This window comes from Corapipo altera, unplaced genomic scaffold (assembly GCF_003945725.1).
Source record: "Corapipo altera isolate COAL_440 unplaced genomic scaffold, ASM394572v1 61411, whole genome shotgun sequence".
Taxonomy (NCBI): Eukaryota; Metazoa; Chordata; class Aves; order Passeriformes; family Pipridae; genus Corapipo; species Corapipo altera.
The window spans coordinates 23,681,017-23,697,886 of record NW_020884875.1 but is presented as its reverse complement, the minus strand read 5'-3'; the positions used below and the strand labels follow the sequence as shown (position 1 = coordinate 23,697,886).

At 40.1% G+C, this 16,870-nt stretch overlaps 1 protein-coding gene across 5 annotated transcripts in view; it reads left to right on the top strand.

Moving 5' to 3' along the window:
- SLC24A2 (solute carrier family 24 member 2) overlaps positions 1-15,034 on the top strand; it is a 122,293-nt gene extending 107,259 nt beyond the window's left edge. For 3 of the 5 annotated variants that reach the window (XR_003526245.1, XR_003526243.1, XR_003526244.1), the window contains 2 exons: positions 1,631-3,780; positions 15,025-15,034. Coding sequence is in view for 2 of the 5 variants with exons in the window: in XM_027634727.1 (XP_027490528.1) it covers positions 1,631-1,880 (250 nt within the window). In the remaining 3 variants the exon portion in view is untranslated. Of the gene's footprint in view, positions 1-1,630; positions 8,674-14,118; positions 14,389-15,024 lie in introns of those variants that run through there. The other 2 variants (XM_027634729.1, XM_027634727.1) reach the window with 2 other exon arrangements.
- Positions 15,035-16,870: the final 1,836 nt, after the last annotated feature.

Genomic DNA, 16,870 nt, shown 5'->3' with positions numbered 1-16,870 from the left:
AACAATTCATTGCCTCTGCAGTATTCAACATGTGTGCTGTAATAACAATGGAATGTCACTGTTTTGAGTAGTTTGTTTAGGCTGCTGTTGACATGTGATTTATTTTTTTTTATATACCTGGCAAGTCCCAAATTACAAAGCAATTCTTTCTTAACAAAAAGTACTCTTTATATAGCTCTTGACAATGTGAAGCTACATGAGATTGTACAGAAATTTGCTATTTACACTTTACTACTTCACTAAGATGTGTGGCATGAGGTTGGAATTCAAAATCCTTTTTTGACCCTTTGAGACCAAGGTAGATCAAGTCCAGAAATAAAGTCATCTATGCCTCAGTATTTGAAAAATGTGTGGGAGTACACAGATATACTCTGTCTTTATTGCCACATTCCCATCTTTAACACTAGAGGACAGAGGTACTGAGAATCATGTCCATACTGTCAGTTTCTCTGCCTTTGGTTGTTTCTTGCTATCACTCAAACAGAAGAGCAGATCTAGTCATAATCATAGTGCCAAACAGCCTAATCATAGAAGAGATCATAGTTTTCGCTGCTGAAAATATACCAGCAACTGCACAGTGCAAAAAGAGATCCTGAAGTAGGAGTAGATAGTAAATGTCTGTTTTACTTCATCTGTAAGTGTCAGTACCTTAGACATAGGAAAACTGGGCTCCTTTTTTTCTATTAATGCAGAAGCATGAAGTGTTTGAAATAATATTTATATGCAGAAAACCTGCAAAATATATGAAAACCATGTGCTCCAACTTGGAGTACATAGGGTGCAATGCTTTCTTACTTTAAAAAAATGTTTAGCCTCTTCCTGCCAATAGAGATGATTTTGTCTTGCACCAGTCTGCTAGACTTGGTATATTTACAACAGAAATGGCACAGTTGAGCTGTAGACTAGTGTAGTTAGTACTGGAGCTGTAATAAATTATTCTCTCTTGAGCAGCTTATTTGAAGTTTTAAGGTTGTGAGCTTCTGACAACTCACTTCATGCTTTCTAAGCCTGCTAAGCTCCAGCCAGAGTCTTTCAAAGGATATTACCTCATACCGTGGTTTGAGAGATGAGAAATGCAATGACAGCAAACAAATAAAAATTAAGCTGAAGTTCAATTGGAGTTCACATTTGAACACAGGTTTATACAGTAAATGTGGATTTAAGGGCCAAATTTCAGGCACTTAAGGACCAAATTTTGTGGACAGCGTCTTGCAGAGTGCCATTTCTTCATGGCAAGGATGTGTTTTTATGTAACCCATCCCCCTGTCATGCATGCTCTTGGAAAGAGAGTGTGCATAGCTTCTCCCACAGATTGTATGAAATCCAGAAACAAATGAAAGAGGTCTTCCTACTCACAGATAGGATGCCAGTTGATTTGCAGCCAAGGGAAATACAGTTCACCACTGTAACTAGTGGAAGAGTGGGGACCGTAAATCCCATGTGTTCTTCCCAAGAACTATGAGCAAGTTGACAAGTTAGATTTATGTACATATTAGAAGAGTTGAAACTCTTCCTGCCTCACTTTACACAGGAAGCCTCTGGTTGTATTTTGAATTGTCTCCAGAAACTTTCTAGTGCCTCTTTCTGGTCTTCTGTAATGTTTTAAACTATTTTTTCTGTTTCTTAACAGCCTTCCTCTTCCATGGCTCCTGTATGCTGTGATTAACAGTTTTGCCCCAGTGGCAGTCAGCAGCAATGGTCTGTTCTGTGCAATTGTCCTCCTCTTCATCATGCTGCTCTTTGTCATCCTCTCCATTGCTTCCTGCAAGTGGAGGATGAATAAAATCCTGGGTTTCCTCATGTTTGGGCTTTATTTTGTTTTCCTGATTGTCAGTGTCCTGCTGGAGGACAAAGTGATCCAGTGTCCTGTCTCCATCTAGTGGAAAGTGCTTGACAAAAAAAAACCGCAGAACATATATATTTATCAAAGAAGAAATATGTGTACCAAAACAAGACACCAAAAAAAAACCACAGTGGAAAGCTTCACTGAGAATAACCCATAGATCTGTAAATTTCCTCTTCCTTGATTTTAAAAGAGTGAAAGAAAGAAAATTCACAAAGAGTGTATCTAGGAGCTGAAGAATGACTGCGGCTGGACAGTGCAGTTACACATGAAGGGCTGAGTTCAGCTGCACTGAGGTTTTCTTTGCTGCACAACATTCTCGCTGCCCAGTACTGGACACGCTACGCACGCACGGAAACAGTGACAGTTACTGCTTCTCCTCAGCCTGTGGTTCTCTGTAGTCGTATACACAGACACACAGTGTGCTCAATTCTTAAGGCTCTCCTCTTCTAAGGAGAATGCTGATACTAACTTTGTGGAGGCACCACCCCCCCACATACCCTGGTAACAGGATTTTTCTGATGATCTGCTGAAACTCCTGAATGGAAAGCGTACACCAAGTACATGAGTCACAGATGGGGAAGAGCTTGTATGTCTCTTCATATGGGTGGATTTGTATGATGTGATTTCAGCAAAGCCAGTGAATTCATCAGTGTTTTGATCATCTGCATCACAGGTCTGTAAAGGCAATCAGCAGGATGCTAATGATGGTTTTTTACATCTTGCAAAACTCTTCAGGTTCCAGAAACTCTGTCTCTGGCACTGAAGGAGCCACAATGCCTGACCATTCTGTAACTGGTGCAGATTTTCATTGCATTCTCATGCAAAGACCAGAATGGGGATACTCTTTCTTCTCTAATAGCAATTCAGCATGCAGTGACATCATAAAGCTATGTGAACACACCATTTTTTCTAATGCAGCAATATTAACAGTACCAATGGCTTTCAGATGCTGTTATGAGTTTGCCTTTTCATGCCAGAATAAAAAGGCTAATTTGCTTATGCATAGTATATTATACAGAAAATAGAAGTAAGTAGTTATAAAGTGGCAGCCTAATTGCTAAGTGAATATATATTTTACAGGCTTTCACTAATATTTGGAGTGTAAGGACCTTCACAGCTACATATAGTTATTGCTGGAAGAGATCCCCAGCTGTTGTACAAAGCTGGGGCAGTTCACATTTGCTGTTATAAGTCTTGAAACTAGGTAGGAGAAACACAATTTAATTACAGTGGAGCTGCAGGAAGCTTACATGAAAATTCTTTGGTATTGCTGGAAGTGTAAATGTCTAAAGAAGCCCAGGAATGAGTGAAAATGCAACATCCTTTTACTGAAATGTTGACAGAAGGAGAAGGTCCAAACCCAGAACAAAAAAATAAGAAGGGAGAAAACAACTAATGTTCATCTTCCTTGTAGTTTGGATGATTTTTTAAAAAATGGGAGGACTGGAATAGGTGTTAAGAAATTATTTCAAATAATCATTTGTTTGTTCAAGTCTTTTGTGAAGTTAGAGTTCATGAAGATTCAGTGCATTTCTGTGACCTGTTTCAGCATTGTTTTATATGCATATTGTGCTCACAATGGCAATGCCATGCTCACAGCTGTGTAACAGAAGGCTCAGCACATTTTGTCTTGTCAGTTTTTCTCTGCTCCATGCTGTTTGTTTCTCACTCATCCTCTTTGTCCTTTACTGTTTTCCTGTTATATGTGTTTGTGTGTAATGGTATATGGTTAGAGAGTCAGGACTTGACAGAAAACAATGGTAGAGAAAAAAGTACAAAATTCATATTAGGAATATTAATATTATGTGATATCATGAAGAAAAAAGTGAGATAATAATGAACAAAATGAAGGAAACTAGGAGTTACAATGGCTGCTACTCATATATTGTCCTAAGGTATTAAGTCCGACCTACATGCAGAATCAGTATCCAAACGTCTCTTGCTTTTTTAGTGCTTTTTAGAGTGTCTCTCATTGTGAGGAAAAACTTGTCGTTGTATTTAAAATCCTTCATTGCTCCAGAATCCTTACCTGTCTTAACGATAGTGCTACCCACCTCTTTAACATTTTTTCCTGGGAGTGTACATGATGGAAAGTAGGTGTGTTTACATACCTGCGGTGCCCTCTACTGACAGGAACAGCAACCTTGCCTAAGCAAATCTATAAACCAATATCTGAACTCAAAAGAAACATGTGTCTCAAAATACAGAGCTGACTCCACAGTATAATCTATTCCAGGGGAGTCAGCAATTGCTTTTATTTCTGATGACAATGCTCAAAACAGGCAATCCTTTCCCAAGTGAGCAGAATGAGAGTGATCTGAAGGAGTGTGTGCAGGATCATGAGAGGGCTGTGTATATGGGAGTGTACAAAATACTAAGATGCCCAGATTCACTGATCCAGATTCACTGATCACTTATTTCAAAAAAATAAACTAGTCCGAAGTCTGATCTCTGTTCAGGACATTACTCCATTACCCTTCCCTTCCTTTTTTTTTTTTTCTTTTTTTTTTTTACTGCATGCCAGTATGGTGTAACAACTCCCATACTGGAAAGGAAAAAGCCCTACCCGACCTTCAGAGCTGTAAGAGCACCCTGATGCACTCTGCAGAGTGGGGGCAGGTAGGGAGAAGAGAGTAACTAATTGAAAGCTATACACAGTGGGAATATTTCAGTCCACAACAAGCATCAACAACTTAAAGGAAGATTTTTATGTATAGGGTTAAGGACTGGTATCCTGTAATGGCAGATGTATACTGTCTTAAAATGTGTCTCATTTCTTTCCCATTTCTGCTTGTCTCTATCAACATATTTATCTTGCAAGGTATTAAAAATAAGTTTTTCCCCTCCAGAATAAGACACCTCATGGCTCCCACTGCCTTGCATCTGTTGGGCAGTGCAGTCAGTGGTAGCTTAGCTCCAGAGGTAATAGGACAGATTTCAGTTGTGTGGTTCTTTCTATGGAGACAGGCTGTCTCCATGGTTCCACTTACAAAGGCAGCTTTCTGCTGCTGTGGTAAAATGTTTAAAGATACTTGCATGCCAATGTGCTCTGATAACAAAACAACAGCTGTTCTGGCTGGTAGAGAAAAGAGAGGAAGGGGATGGAGAGAGAAGCTTACTCCCTTATCCTGTGCAGGAGGTGTTCAATCTTTAGCTGGAATGCTGAGTGAACAGCCAAGAGCTGCTGCAACACAGTGACTGGATGTCCATGAGCAGTCCAGGCTCAGTGCTGCCAGAAATGCACACCACCTGTTACAACACTCCTATTTTACAGTGGCAGCATATTTCCCAGCATTAAGTGTTTCTCATTGTTCATAATTATTTCACTGTGGGATCGTGAACATTTCTCAGCATTGCACACCTAGAAGTCAAAATTCAGTTTCTATTTTCTTCGAAGTTCTAAATGATTTCACTAGGTCTGGTTCTGCACACTGCCCAAATTCTACAGTGAGTTCATTGGTGTCGAAGCCTCTTCCACCTGCCTGTATGCCTGTGCTCACTTATTCAATTGATGTTGCTGTCTGCATAATCCTTATCAAGAATAAATGAATAATTAAGAGAAAAATTGGTGTTATTATAATGATCCTGTTCTAGCTTGGCAACACAGTAAGTAAGGTAAGAATGCAACTTCAGATTAAATAGCCAGCTCTCTGTGGCACCATTATCTCTGAACAGAACCAATACTGGATGTGATTTTTGGAAAGGATTTCCGGTAGCATTTGAGTAGGATCATGGTTCAGATTGTAACCTATTGTAAAGGTTTTCTGCACTAACTTCATTGGAATTAAATATGAGAATGGACCCCAATGGTACAAAATACCATTGGAATCCTACAACAATTCTCTGTTTTACACTCACACACACACGCGCACACACACACACACACACACACACACACATTAAAAAAAGAAAAAGCTGCCTTCCTTCTGCAGAAGCCACCCTGGTCACATCTGTAGGGTAAATGCTATAAAAGTGTGATTGAAAGTGTGGTTTGAAGATATTCTCCTCACAAACTACACGTAGACATGCAAAAATCTTTCAACAAAGCTCTCTGGTTTCTAAATTAACTTTTTTATTGAAAGCTAGTGCTTTCTTGTAGTGCAAACAGGCTCTTGTGTCTGTATGCTTCTGCTTATGTATCCAATTGATGTGGCTGACTACATAAACTTCATGAAGCATAAAACACAGCGGGTGACAAGGAATCTTATCTAGATGTCATTTAATGTTTGTAACGGCAGTGAACCTACCATGTAATTTCCGCATATACTACTTCGAAGTAGTTTATGGTCACTGTCACTCATGGTACTGTTGTGTGTGGATATGAAGGTCCACAAAGCAGTAAGTTAAACACGTAGCTAATCTGAGTACAGTGAAAAAATAGATGCTTAGAAATATTATTAATGTTTGGGTGTTTTTTAAGGGATTATTTCTCTGGTTGTCTTTTACTTCATTATGTATTTTGCAAAAAAGGGGATATACAGTGTTTTCTAATTAGTATTCTTTCAGTAGTAATTCCTTAAAATAGCATCTTATGGTCCATATAACTTATGTTCTGAATCAAGTATGAGTCTGTATCAGATGGTTTTATAACAAAGAAATAATCCCTTCTCCAACAACTGGCCCAACAAAATACAGATTTCTACCGTTAACCTGGACAAGATATAGACATTTATCTTAGGATCCCATATTTCATAAATGCAGTTGCCTAACAAACCTAATTGTCCTGGGAGCTAGGTACAAAGAGAAAAATTGCATTCACTTGTATTCTTGGAAACAATTTTACCTCTTGTAAAATACAATGACACAACTATCTGAGAAAGAGTCATGGTTTGAGCAGCTGATTCTTGTCTTCCTCCTATTCCTGGAAAGTGAAACTGAAGAGTTTGTACCTGGAAAAATACTTGCACAAAGTGCACTCAACAGTATAGAGAGGAGTCCTGCTCCAGTCCTCCAACAGGAATGGGTTTCATTCTTGGTTGATGTTAAAATTACCCTTCTTAGGTCTGTTGCCATCAGTTACAGGAATATCAGTATTTCCACTGCGACTGGGGAGACTAACTTCCAAATTGAAATTACACAATTCAGTGTAGCCATCAGATACAAAATTCATTTATGGATCACAGTTCCATAGTTCAGACATTTCATCCTGTAGATCTGCTGTGTGTTGCTAGAGGTCAGTGTATGGCATCTCAGGACTTGTCTGCTTGGATGGGTGCAGCTAGTTTGCGCTTTCCCATGCCCGTGCGCCTGCCTGACTGGATGCAAGCCATATATTCTCCAGAAGCCATGTAATCACATTAGCATGGCGCTGAGCCCATGCTCCAGCCAGCCAGGTGCAGGTCAGCCCCAGCCTAGAAGCCACATAAGCACTTGGAGTGTAGGTAGACCAGACACACACTTGGCCACATCGTTCCCATGTAAGCCATAAGTGAAGTGGCACAGGACAGGACTGAGTAATTCAAGACTGGTAAATGTACTGTACATTCATGTAGATTTATTGTAAATTTACCACTCATCAAAGACAAAACCAACCCCAACAAAGAAATTTGTACACATTTTTAAAGATCTTGCACTTTACTATTTTTTTTATTTTTATTTTATGTCACATAGTTGTCTTAATGCAAAAAGAAGCCATAAAAAACCCAGAAGACTAGTATGGGCTTTCTAAATAAGGGGATCATTAATTTTAAAGTAAAGAATCAATTTCATGTCTCTGTTTAAGGTCTAATGTAAAATACTGACAAATAAATGTACAGTAAAGCAGGATCTGGTTTTGCCTTAGTGAAGCTGTAAGTAAGTCAGGGGGAGTTTGCTCCTCATACTCTTGAGTTTTCCTGTGAGGCTGTACAAAATGCTGCACACTACCTTTGCAGCAGGGAATCAGTCCTGCCATGCTTGTTCACCCCAGGAAAAAGTCAGGCCCAATGAAACAATTAGATCATTCTACTACTCCAATGTTTTCTTCCACTGAGATCACAGTAAAGGAAGTTCCTTATGTTTTAGTACATTTATAAGAGATGAGTTAATTCTGTCACTTTTTCCAGAAGTTTTCAGGGTCAGATTATACAAGAAAAATCAACTATTTCATTTAATCCCCCATTAAAATCACATAATGCCAAGGATTTCACTTGGGTTTGTGTTCATTTCCATTATCAACATCTCTGTTGCACAGTTCTAATTTTGCAATCCTGACTCTGGGGAGTTGACTTAAGTGAGTTGAAATTATTTCTGTCACTTAAGATGGCAAGATCAGGACACTGTACTGTCATGTGAAAATACTAATGTGTTATAACTGACAATCAGATGCTATTTTTCTAATACAGTTTTTTTAGCTTGTTTACTCCACTTTTTAGTTTTCATACTCCATAGTCTCTCATTTTCAACTTATTGTAAGAAAAATCTGAAGTCCCCCATCTTTACTCATTTCAAACTTTAAAAGAAAAAATACATTGCCATGTACTTTTTATTTTACAAGTCCAGGAAAGCCCTGAAAATTCCAGTTTTTCTCATGTGTATGGATCATTATTCACTAGATGAAACTCTTTTATCTCTGAATCAGTATATGCTCTGTGAATATAAGTTTGTATATAGTATGGAAGTTACCTTTATTTGTACATAGACTCTTGGAAATAATCCCTTCTATCAAAGGTCCTACGTCATTGTATCTACAGAATATTTCACTGTGGTGTGTACACTTTCTCACCTTATGATAACAATACAGAGCTCTTCATATAAATCACTTTATGTAATTGAGTTGTCTAAGTGTGAATAACAATAACAACAATAAACATTAATAAAAAGACTGAAGAGTGTGTCCTTTTGCTCAGTATCTTTTGTCTAAATTGTCTTGGACTTGCTGGGGCTCTCAAAATAGTATGTTAACTACCTGCTCTGCGTTGAATGATGATCTGCGGTGCTACTCATCATTATCAGTGTTCAAGCAGTGCTAATTGCCTCTTGCCATTTCACTGCTAACTTCTGTGTATACACAGAGTAAGGAAAACATCTGTGTTTCAGTGAGCTTAAAATTTAGACAAGGATTTTTCTTATACAGACGAATGTGAATCCAAACTTCCTGGAGCCGTGTATGTCTGAAGCCCTGTGGTTCTGTCTGGGGCCAAGTTCCCTTACATTTCTTTACTGATATGTTTGGTCACAAGTCGTTTTGAATGCCATTCTTTAGTTTGACACCTTGTATGATCTTCAGGCTGCACAGTCTGTTGTGCTTGCCAGCTAGGTATTTTTTTTGGTCTGTCATTGGATGAATGAAACTTTTAAACAAAATAGTGATCTTCAGTAAATGAAAGCAAAAGAGAGCCAGTAATGCTAAAAATTTCCCATAATCAACCAACTTTTCCATCCTCACAAGTTTTAAAAGGTTGCAAATGGACATTATTACTTAATATTTCTCCCACAGTAGCTCCAGGAAGACATCCTCCACAATGAATTAAGGAATTTTTTGTAAGGCATTGTGCCAGCCCTAAAGGTTTGATCTCAGGACAGAGATTTTTCATTCACCTTTAACCATTCTAGAGCTTTAAAATTTTAGATTGGAAACAACAAAAAAAATTTGCAGGTAGACTAGACGTTTAAAATGGTGATTGTCCTGAGATATTCATGCCTGCCAAATGGGAAAAACAAGGTCAAGCACATCTTAAAAAAAGCAAAGTTGGCAGATGCTCCAAGTTACAGAAGCATAGATGCTTTCAAAGAGATAGAGAGTTGGAGAAAAAGACAGGCTTTGTCTGAGAAGTGAACATGCATATATACACACACATATACACACAGAGCCATTCACAGCTCTGCTTTATGGGTGTGTGTTGTCTTACCCACTGCTTGCTAACATTTGACCTCTTCCTCAACTTCAGCAACTTTTGAAAGAAAGTAGAGTGTATTAAAACCTTCAGTACCACAGCAGTCATATGACTGGTGTGAGCAGAGAAAAGAGAAAAAATATATTAAATATCCACCACAGTCCTGCCTGGAGGAATGAAGGCAAGTTTCCTTGCCATGTGTTTCCTCATCCACAGGCAAGTACTTCACTGCCTTACCTGTAGTCCCTGAAAAAACATTCACTATTACTTTTTTCATTTACAAGTAGTTGTATTTGGAGTGTTTATTGACAAGAAGAAAAGTGATATGTGTGTTTAAATTCAGTTAAAACTTCCCTTTCCTGGAAAGGCTTCAGAGCTTTCCTTTAAAACAGGGAATTCCCTTCCTGTTAACACCTATCTCAGAGAAATAAATATTTGTACCAGAAACTTACAGAAAGTAAAGACAGATAGACCACAGATTATAGGCCTAAAGAGATGTTTTATCATCCCTTCATCTCTTTATTTATGCAGATTTTCTCATCATGGTTTGAAAAAACATACATTTGTTGTGAACAAGGGTTTGTTTTTTTTCAGCAAGGTGATGAGGTACTAAGAAATTAGTTGTAAATCTACAGTATTGCCTCTGAGGCATCAAACCCAAACCAGACCATTTCTTGCAAGCTAAATATGAGGCTTGTAGGCAGAGAAGTTACAGCAACCTATAAGGTTAAAGTACACCAAACTGGATATTTAAGCAACAGTTTTACAAGGATCTTTAAATGAACAAGAGGTGTCCCACAAAGCTTTGGGTTAATTGCAAACACTTTTCCTGTTCACCAGCAATGAGGAGTAAATACCAGTGCTTTGCTACAACTTTCCACTAACTCTTGCTATAAATGTGTGAAATTGCATATGCTGATTCTGCAACATAGGAGGATTGCCTGCAGTTGGGCTGGGTCAGAGGAGGAGGAGGAGGAGGAGGTCTGGCTTGGGCTTGCTCTCTGAGGCAGAGGACAAGGTGGGAAGGTATGTTTGTGTGTACTGCCTAGCTTGGGAAAACACGTTACTCCACTGGACTTTGCATTTCATGCTGTATTCCAGGGACCAGGGCAGGAGGGGAAGACAATGAGGAAAACTGACAGAAAAATTATCAGTTAGAATTTATGTCTAAAAGGACATAAATTCTGTGATTCTGTGAATGGTGTAGTGCACTGTTCCATAACAGTGAAAACAACTGCTTCCACTGCCCCCTCCCTGCCCCTGCCTATTTCCTATTGTTTGTTACTAACTAGGCTGAAGAAAAAGGGAAACTACTTCCAGAATTTTCAAAGTGTCTCTTAAGCTCTGGACCTACTCTTGTCTTCATGTACTGTCTGCCTCCTTTGATCACATGCCATATTGCTGGTCAGAATTTGCCTCTGATGGCAATGACCATCTCTTGCTAATTTGGTATCTGCATTTTCATGACTAAGGAACTGTAGCCTGATGCTCTGCAACCATGAAATACTGCTAGCTAAAACTAGCTGTAAAGAGTTTGACTTAATATCACAATATGCAACACTATTCAAGAAAAATCAGTTTGAGTGTTGAAAACATTAGCTTATTCCAGGCTAACATGCTGTATTGTTCATTTGTGCCTCTGTCAAAAGCGTCAATAAACCCATTTTCTGTTATATTTTATAGCCAATTTTAAAAAAATTATTCCCTAGAATCCAATGTACTGTCCACTCAGAACAATGATTTTCAGCAAAGCTCTTACCAGAACCTGCCTGAAGAAGCAGTTCTTAAGGTTTGCAATTATTAATATACAATTTTCCCAAAAATTAATTTCCTGAACAACTTTTCTTCACCACCATCACCTGTCCTGCTAAAAACCCATTTAAAACATGCCAGGGTATTGTCTTGAGAAGAACCAGGACAAGCATGGTGGAGGCAAACCTTCCTTGTCCTCAGGCCTGTTTTTACTCCCCTGGCCCCCTTCATACTCCTGTCCTCTCTCTTCCTCACACTGCCCAGCATCCCAAATAATTGCTGTCACAAGCAGTGACCCCACTTGTGGAGGCAGGTGATGCTCAGAGCTTCATGGTCTCAGGTCTTTTTTACCATCCTAAGGGCCAGGCAGCAGGAAGGACCCCCATTTGTAAGTAAATCCACAGCCCTGGTTGACCTAAGAAACAGTCTAGACATAACTCAGGTTCCCTGGTTTGAAGTTCTGTTTTATATATTCCTGGGGTTTTCATCTTTTTTTCATCTTAATTAGTATCTCAGTAGGCCATTTGTGCTTTTGTAACTCATCATACCCGTGAGAGAAGTGTGGTTTTGCTTACGGAAAATAGCAGCCTAAGGGACTAATACCAACATGATGCTCCCTCAGGTTCATTGCAGGCGCTGCCAGTTTGCCCCAGCTGGCAGCACAACTGACACCACTTTTAACCGTCTGTGGTATCATGTGGCAGCTGAACAGAGAGTGGCAAGATCAGCTCTGCAGGCACCACCAGGCATCATGGAAGGAGCAGAGAGCAACTGGCATAAGCAGGGCATCCTCAGTCATTTCCCAGTGGGTTTGTGCAAAGTCTGGACACCAACAGAAAGGTGATGCTATGTACATGCACCCACTGCTGCACCTGCCCTGGTGAGCTCTACCACTCCTGCCTTACAGAGGGAAGTTGGAAAAATGTATTGGCGTAAAGGTGCTTTGGCACCTGTTCCAGCTTGTCTAGAGCTGCTAAAGTCACAGACTTCAACATGCAGGCCTTGTGAGGAGACATTCTGGGAAGGGGCAAAAAAATTAAAATCTGCTAGCCACGAGGACTGCCACAAACTGCATCAGAAGTGGTGGGCACAGTGAACTTGCAGAAAGGCACTAGTCTTGGGAAGTATTAAGGGAGGAAGTATTAAGGATGGAAACACAAACAGGTCATGTCCTCAGTGCATGAAAGATGGCTTATGTGGATTAATAACTGGTGCTAGCATGGTTCCTAAAGTTCTTATTTTCTTGGAATTACATTAATACCGAGTGTCCGGTAGCAGGTGTGCTTGTGGACATTTGCAGGCAATTATCTCTGCTGACAACAGGGAGATAATAATAAACCTCCTAATGCAGGAGAGAATAAGGCACAAGCAAGCAAGCACACACATCAAGCAGGGCAGTACAACTCATTGTGTCCTTGTTCCAAATATATACCTCTCTTAATGTTACAGCAGCTGTTCTCCTCCCCAGCCAAAATCCCTGCTGTTCTTCCTTGAAAAAAAGCATCCTCCTCTAGGCTGATTTCAATTCTGAATGTAAAGAAGAAGGGCAATGATAGAGACAATAAAGAGTGCAGAAAATACTGACTACACTTGCCAGTACAGGGCAGGTGCCTAAACAAAGCTCTAGGTTTCTCTAGGCTCCTGCACCAGTCCCAGGTAGAGCAGCTGGGCTTTGCCTTTCATAATGAACCACGTAGGGGGTGGCTTTTCACTTAGACTGGCACAGTGAACTTCCTCAGCCTCACCATATGCCTGTAAAGAGCTATGGATTGTGTTTTGCTTCTACACTAAGAATTCAACAGATTTCCTTCTACTGTTTACTATGTATCCTGGTTGCATGCCAAGTAACAGAACCTATCCCATCGTTTCTGAGGAAAGGATGGTGCAGGTCTCTGCACCTGCAGGGGGGCTCTGGGTGAAAGCACACATCTGCTCAGCATCCAGAGCTACACAAAATCACTGTGCAACCTGCAAACTGCCAGCAGGTTGCAGGGAGCAACTTGTCCAGACTGGCTGCATCTGAAGGCATGGGCCTTGCTGATTTTTCCTCTGTGGACCACCAATGAGTGGGTAGCACAGTGAAAGAGGCATTGATGTCTTTGAGAAGCTTGGAAGGCGATTATGTCAGGCTCCACAGAACTAGAAACAGCAAAGGGAGAAGGCTCAATGAAACTTTCTTTCTCCTAGGTTGGAGTCTGGTTTTAATCTCAGTCAATGTGCAGCTAATTTGAATGAAATAACAACAGGAAAGTTGAATTCATATAGGACAGGTCATTTTTCTAGCCTAAACTTTACTTCTTCCTCAACTTCTCATTTATTGTGGGCAGAGTTAATCTGAGAAGATAATACCTTTATTTGGCTCCAGAAAAAGCAGTCTAACCAGAACTAGGAGAAATCAACTGAGTGCATTTAAACTGGAGTTTCTGTGGAACTGGGAGACAACATCAGGGGATGTGAACTTGTTGCTAGAATGGTTGGCTTTGCATGCAAGTATGGAGGTATTTGCTGTGGGATAAATGCAATCCACTTTGCAAAATTGCAAACACCAAAATGGCAAGCAAAAAGGATCTCATCTATCTGGAATACTTTAAATAGTGAAAATCTATGTTTGTTTCCACCAGAATTAAAAAATAGTTATTAAAAATATTTCTGGCCTTTGTTGTATTTAGTGCCCTTCACTTGTAACAATGTCCCTTTAATTTACAGCCTCGCCTACCCCTGCATCTCATAATAGAAGACACTGAGTTACAACTTGTTTCACATACGGTACTGGAATATAGCTTATGCTGCAATTTTCAGGCATTCAGTGCTGATGTCTTTGCTTCCCTTGTATTACCTCCATCAGACTGATGCAGTAAATGTTTTGCTTGTGTAACTTGTCTTGCTTGCCTATTTTTTTAACATGTGAAGAGTAGCACAGTGACTTCCTGAGGTTGAGGTTCCTCTTCTGCTTTTGTCCTCCACGCTATGAAATTGTTAATCACTTGTTTTGTTCTATTAATAGTCATCCTCCAGGGATGCTCATCTTTATGAGTTATGAGCATTTGCTCTAGAGCAAAACCCTCCCCTGACATAAGGTGTCTGTTATCTGTGGGCTATGACAAGAAGAGATACAGAAACCTATGGGAGAGGCCCTGTTAACATCTTTTTGTCCTTACATCTTACTAACTGGGATGCATTAGCTAACACAGGATGAAAATCTAGCAGAACAAACACACGTTTTTATTAGATTGAAACAGGTTTTAGACTGTAAAAATCAAATGCTACTGGAAACCAACATATATTTAATTTTCCACTGCAATATACGGTAAATAACAGATCTTACTTTGCCAAAACAGGTTTGAGGTAGGTGACTTGACTAATAGCATTCCTGCTACTGACTTGTCTTTAATCTGATACCATATGCTCCAGCAAGCATTTCAGCTTTCTGTTCACAGCAGCATGAATAAGAACACATGAGGACTGATGGTTTCTCCTCCCTGAGACACCTACCCAAAGCAATACATTGTACATTTCCATAATTCCCAGTGGTTTCACATGGCTGTCTGAAGGAAGGTATTTCTGTTGCAGATAAACAATGTTCAGACCTTGAAGCTGAAGAAGTGCTGTGAGTTCTCCAAACTATGGGATGTTATCTGGGTCAAGGGCAATACTGGTAATCATAGGATTCACAGAAGGAAGGGAAAAAATGATCCTTGAGTAGCTCTGAAGAACAATCTATTCACTTTACCTTCAGTGCATTTGTCAGGAGGACAATGGGAAAAAGTTCAGGCAGGAGACTTCAATGACAGAGCTCTCTATAGCCCTCAGATCAAAGCCACAGACAGCACAGCTCTGCTGCTTGAGTGATGATCACACTGTAGTTGCAAACAGAACAGGTCAGGGAGAGAGTACAAAAGGGAAAGAGATTTCTGCATGACACAGTCCTTTGTCTTGTTTCTGTCAGGAGTATACTTCTTTATCACCTTTGACTGGTCTGCATTACTCCCACTGGAATCTGTATTCTCTTTAATTTTGTAGTGCAGCCTGAGTTAACAACCAAGCTAGCTTATTTCACATTCTAAGCAGCCTCTACAGGACTGGCCTTGCCCTCAGTGATAGCAAAATCTCCATGGGCTTCACACTAGGGGGTGAACTAGATACATGAAGAGTGAGCCTAAAGGAGTGACTTTGTGTCTTCCTTGTTGGACTGCTGCTTTCAGAGATTGTATAAAGAGATCTAAGAGCAAGACAAATGCATTAGTGCCAAGGGGAGGTTAAAACTACACACAGATGGGTACAATTTGTGCAGTACTTCTTCATGAACAGAAGGTCTGGGGAGGCAGTACATTAAGTTCAAATTCATTATACTGCTGTAGAAAAAAAAAAAAAAAGGATAAAATGCATCCTGTGGAATAGTAACTGCTGATTTTAGAAAATTACCTCAGTCTTCCAAGGTGTCATGAAGAAATATCGTGGAACTAGGAACTCTACTGTAGTCAAAACAACAGGGAATGACTAGCAAACACATTTCCAGTATTTCAGTTTTCCCTGTTTTCTTTAAAAGTCCAATATGATTTCCTTAGAAAACATGACAGGATGCCTGCCCTTGTGCCTCTCCCAGCCAGGACGTTTTCTTGTATTTTATTTATTGGCTAGTTTCACTCAGGTTTGACAAAAAGGTGAAGATCACAAAAGGAATTCAGTTCCCATGAGCTTCAAGGAAGCAGCTACCTTAGTGAAGAGTAAATAGTTGCTATCAAGTGCCTCTCTTTAAAAAGATGTAAATCACTTTCTGCACTTTTAGACATAGAGAATTCATGGGAGGAAGAGCCTGAGACATTACAAATACTTCAATGACATGAAGTCTTTCAATTTGTAAAGCAAAGAACTGTTCTAAGTTCAACTTCTCCAGCTTGTGGAGTTCCATATGTCCAGTTTCTCTGGCTGGCTGGCTTTTATAGTAATTAAAGCCTTTTCTGTATCAGCAGTCATAAAAGTAGTGTATGTGGGTTAGCAAAACTCTGGAGCACTGGAAGGTATGGTTCTGAAGACACAGGTTGCCTGCTACAAGATCCTGCCCAGCATCCCCAGGCTGGGGCTGAGGCAGGCACCAGCCTGGTGGAAACTGCCAGCCATAAGCCAGCAGCAAGGGGAGGAGGTCTGCTAGTTTTCCCAGATGATCATTCCCCAGTAGGACTAACAGTTTATCAGTGCTGTGTATACAGTCAGTCTCCTAAGAGGAAGGATTGTAAGAACTTTTGAACAACAAGAAAAACCCAACCTGAATTTCAGGGCAGCTTTCCAGCCACTCTGCCCCAAGGCTGTAGTACTGCATGGGGTTGTTGTGATCCAGGGGCAGGACCTGACATTTGGCCTTGTTGAACATCATACAACTGGCCTCAGCCCACTGATCAAGCCTGTCCAGATCCCTCTGCAGAGCCTTCCTACCCTCCAGCAGATCAACACTCCCACCCAA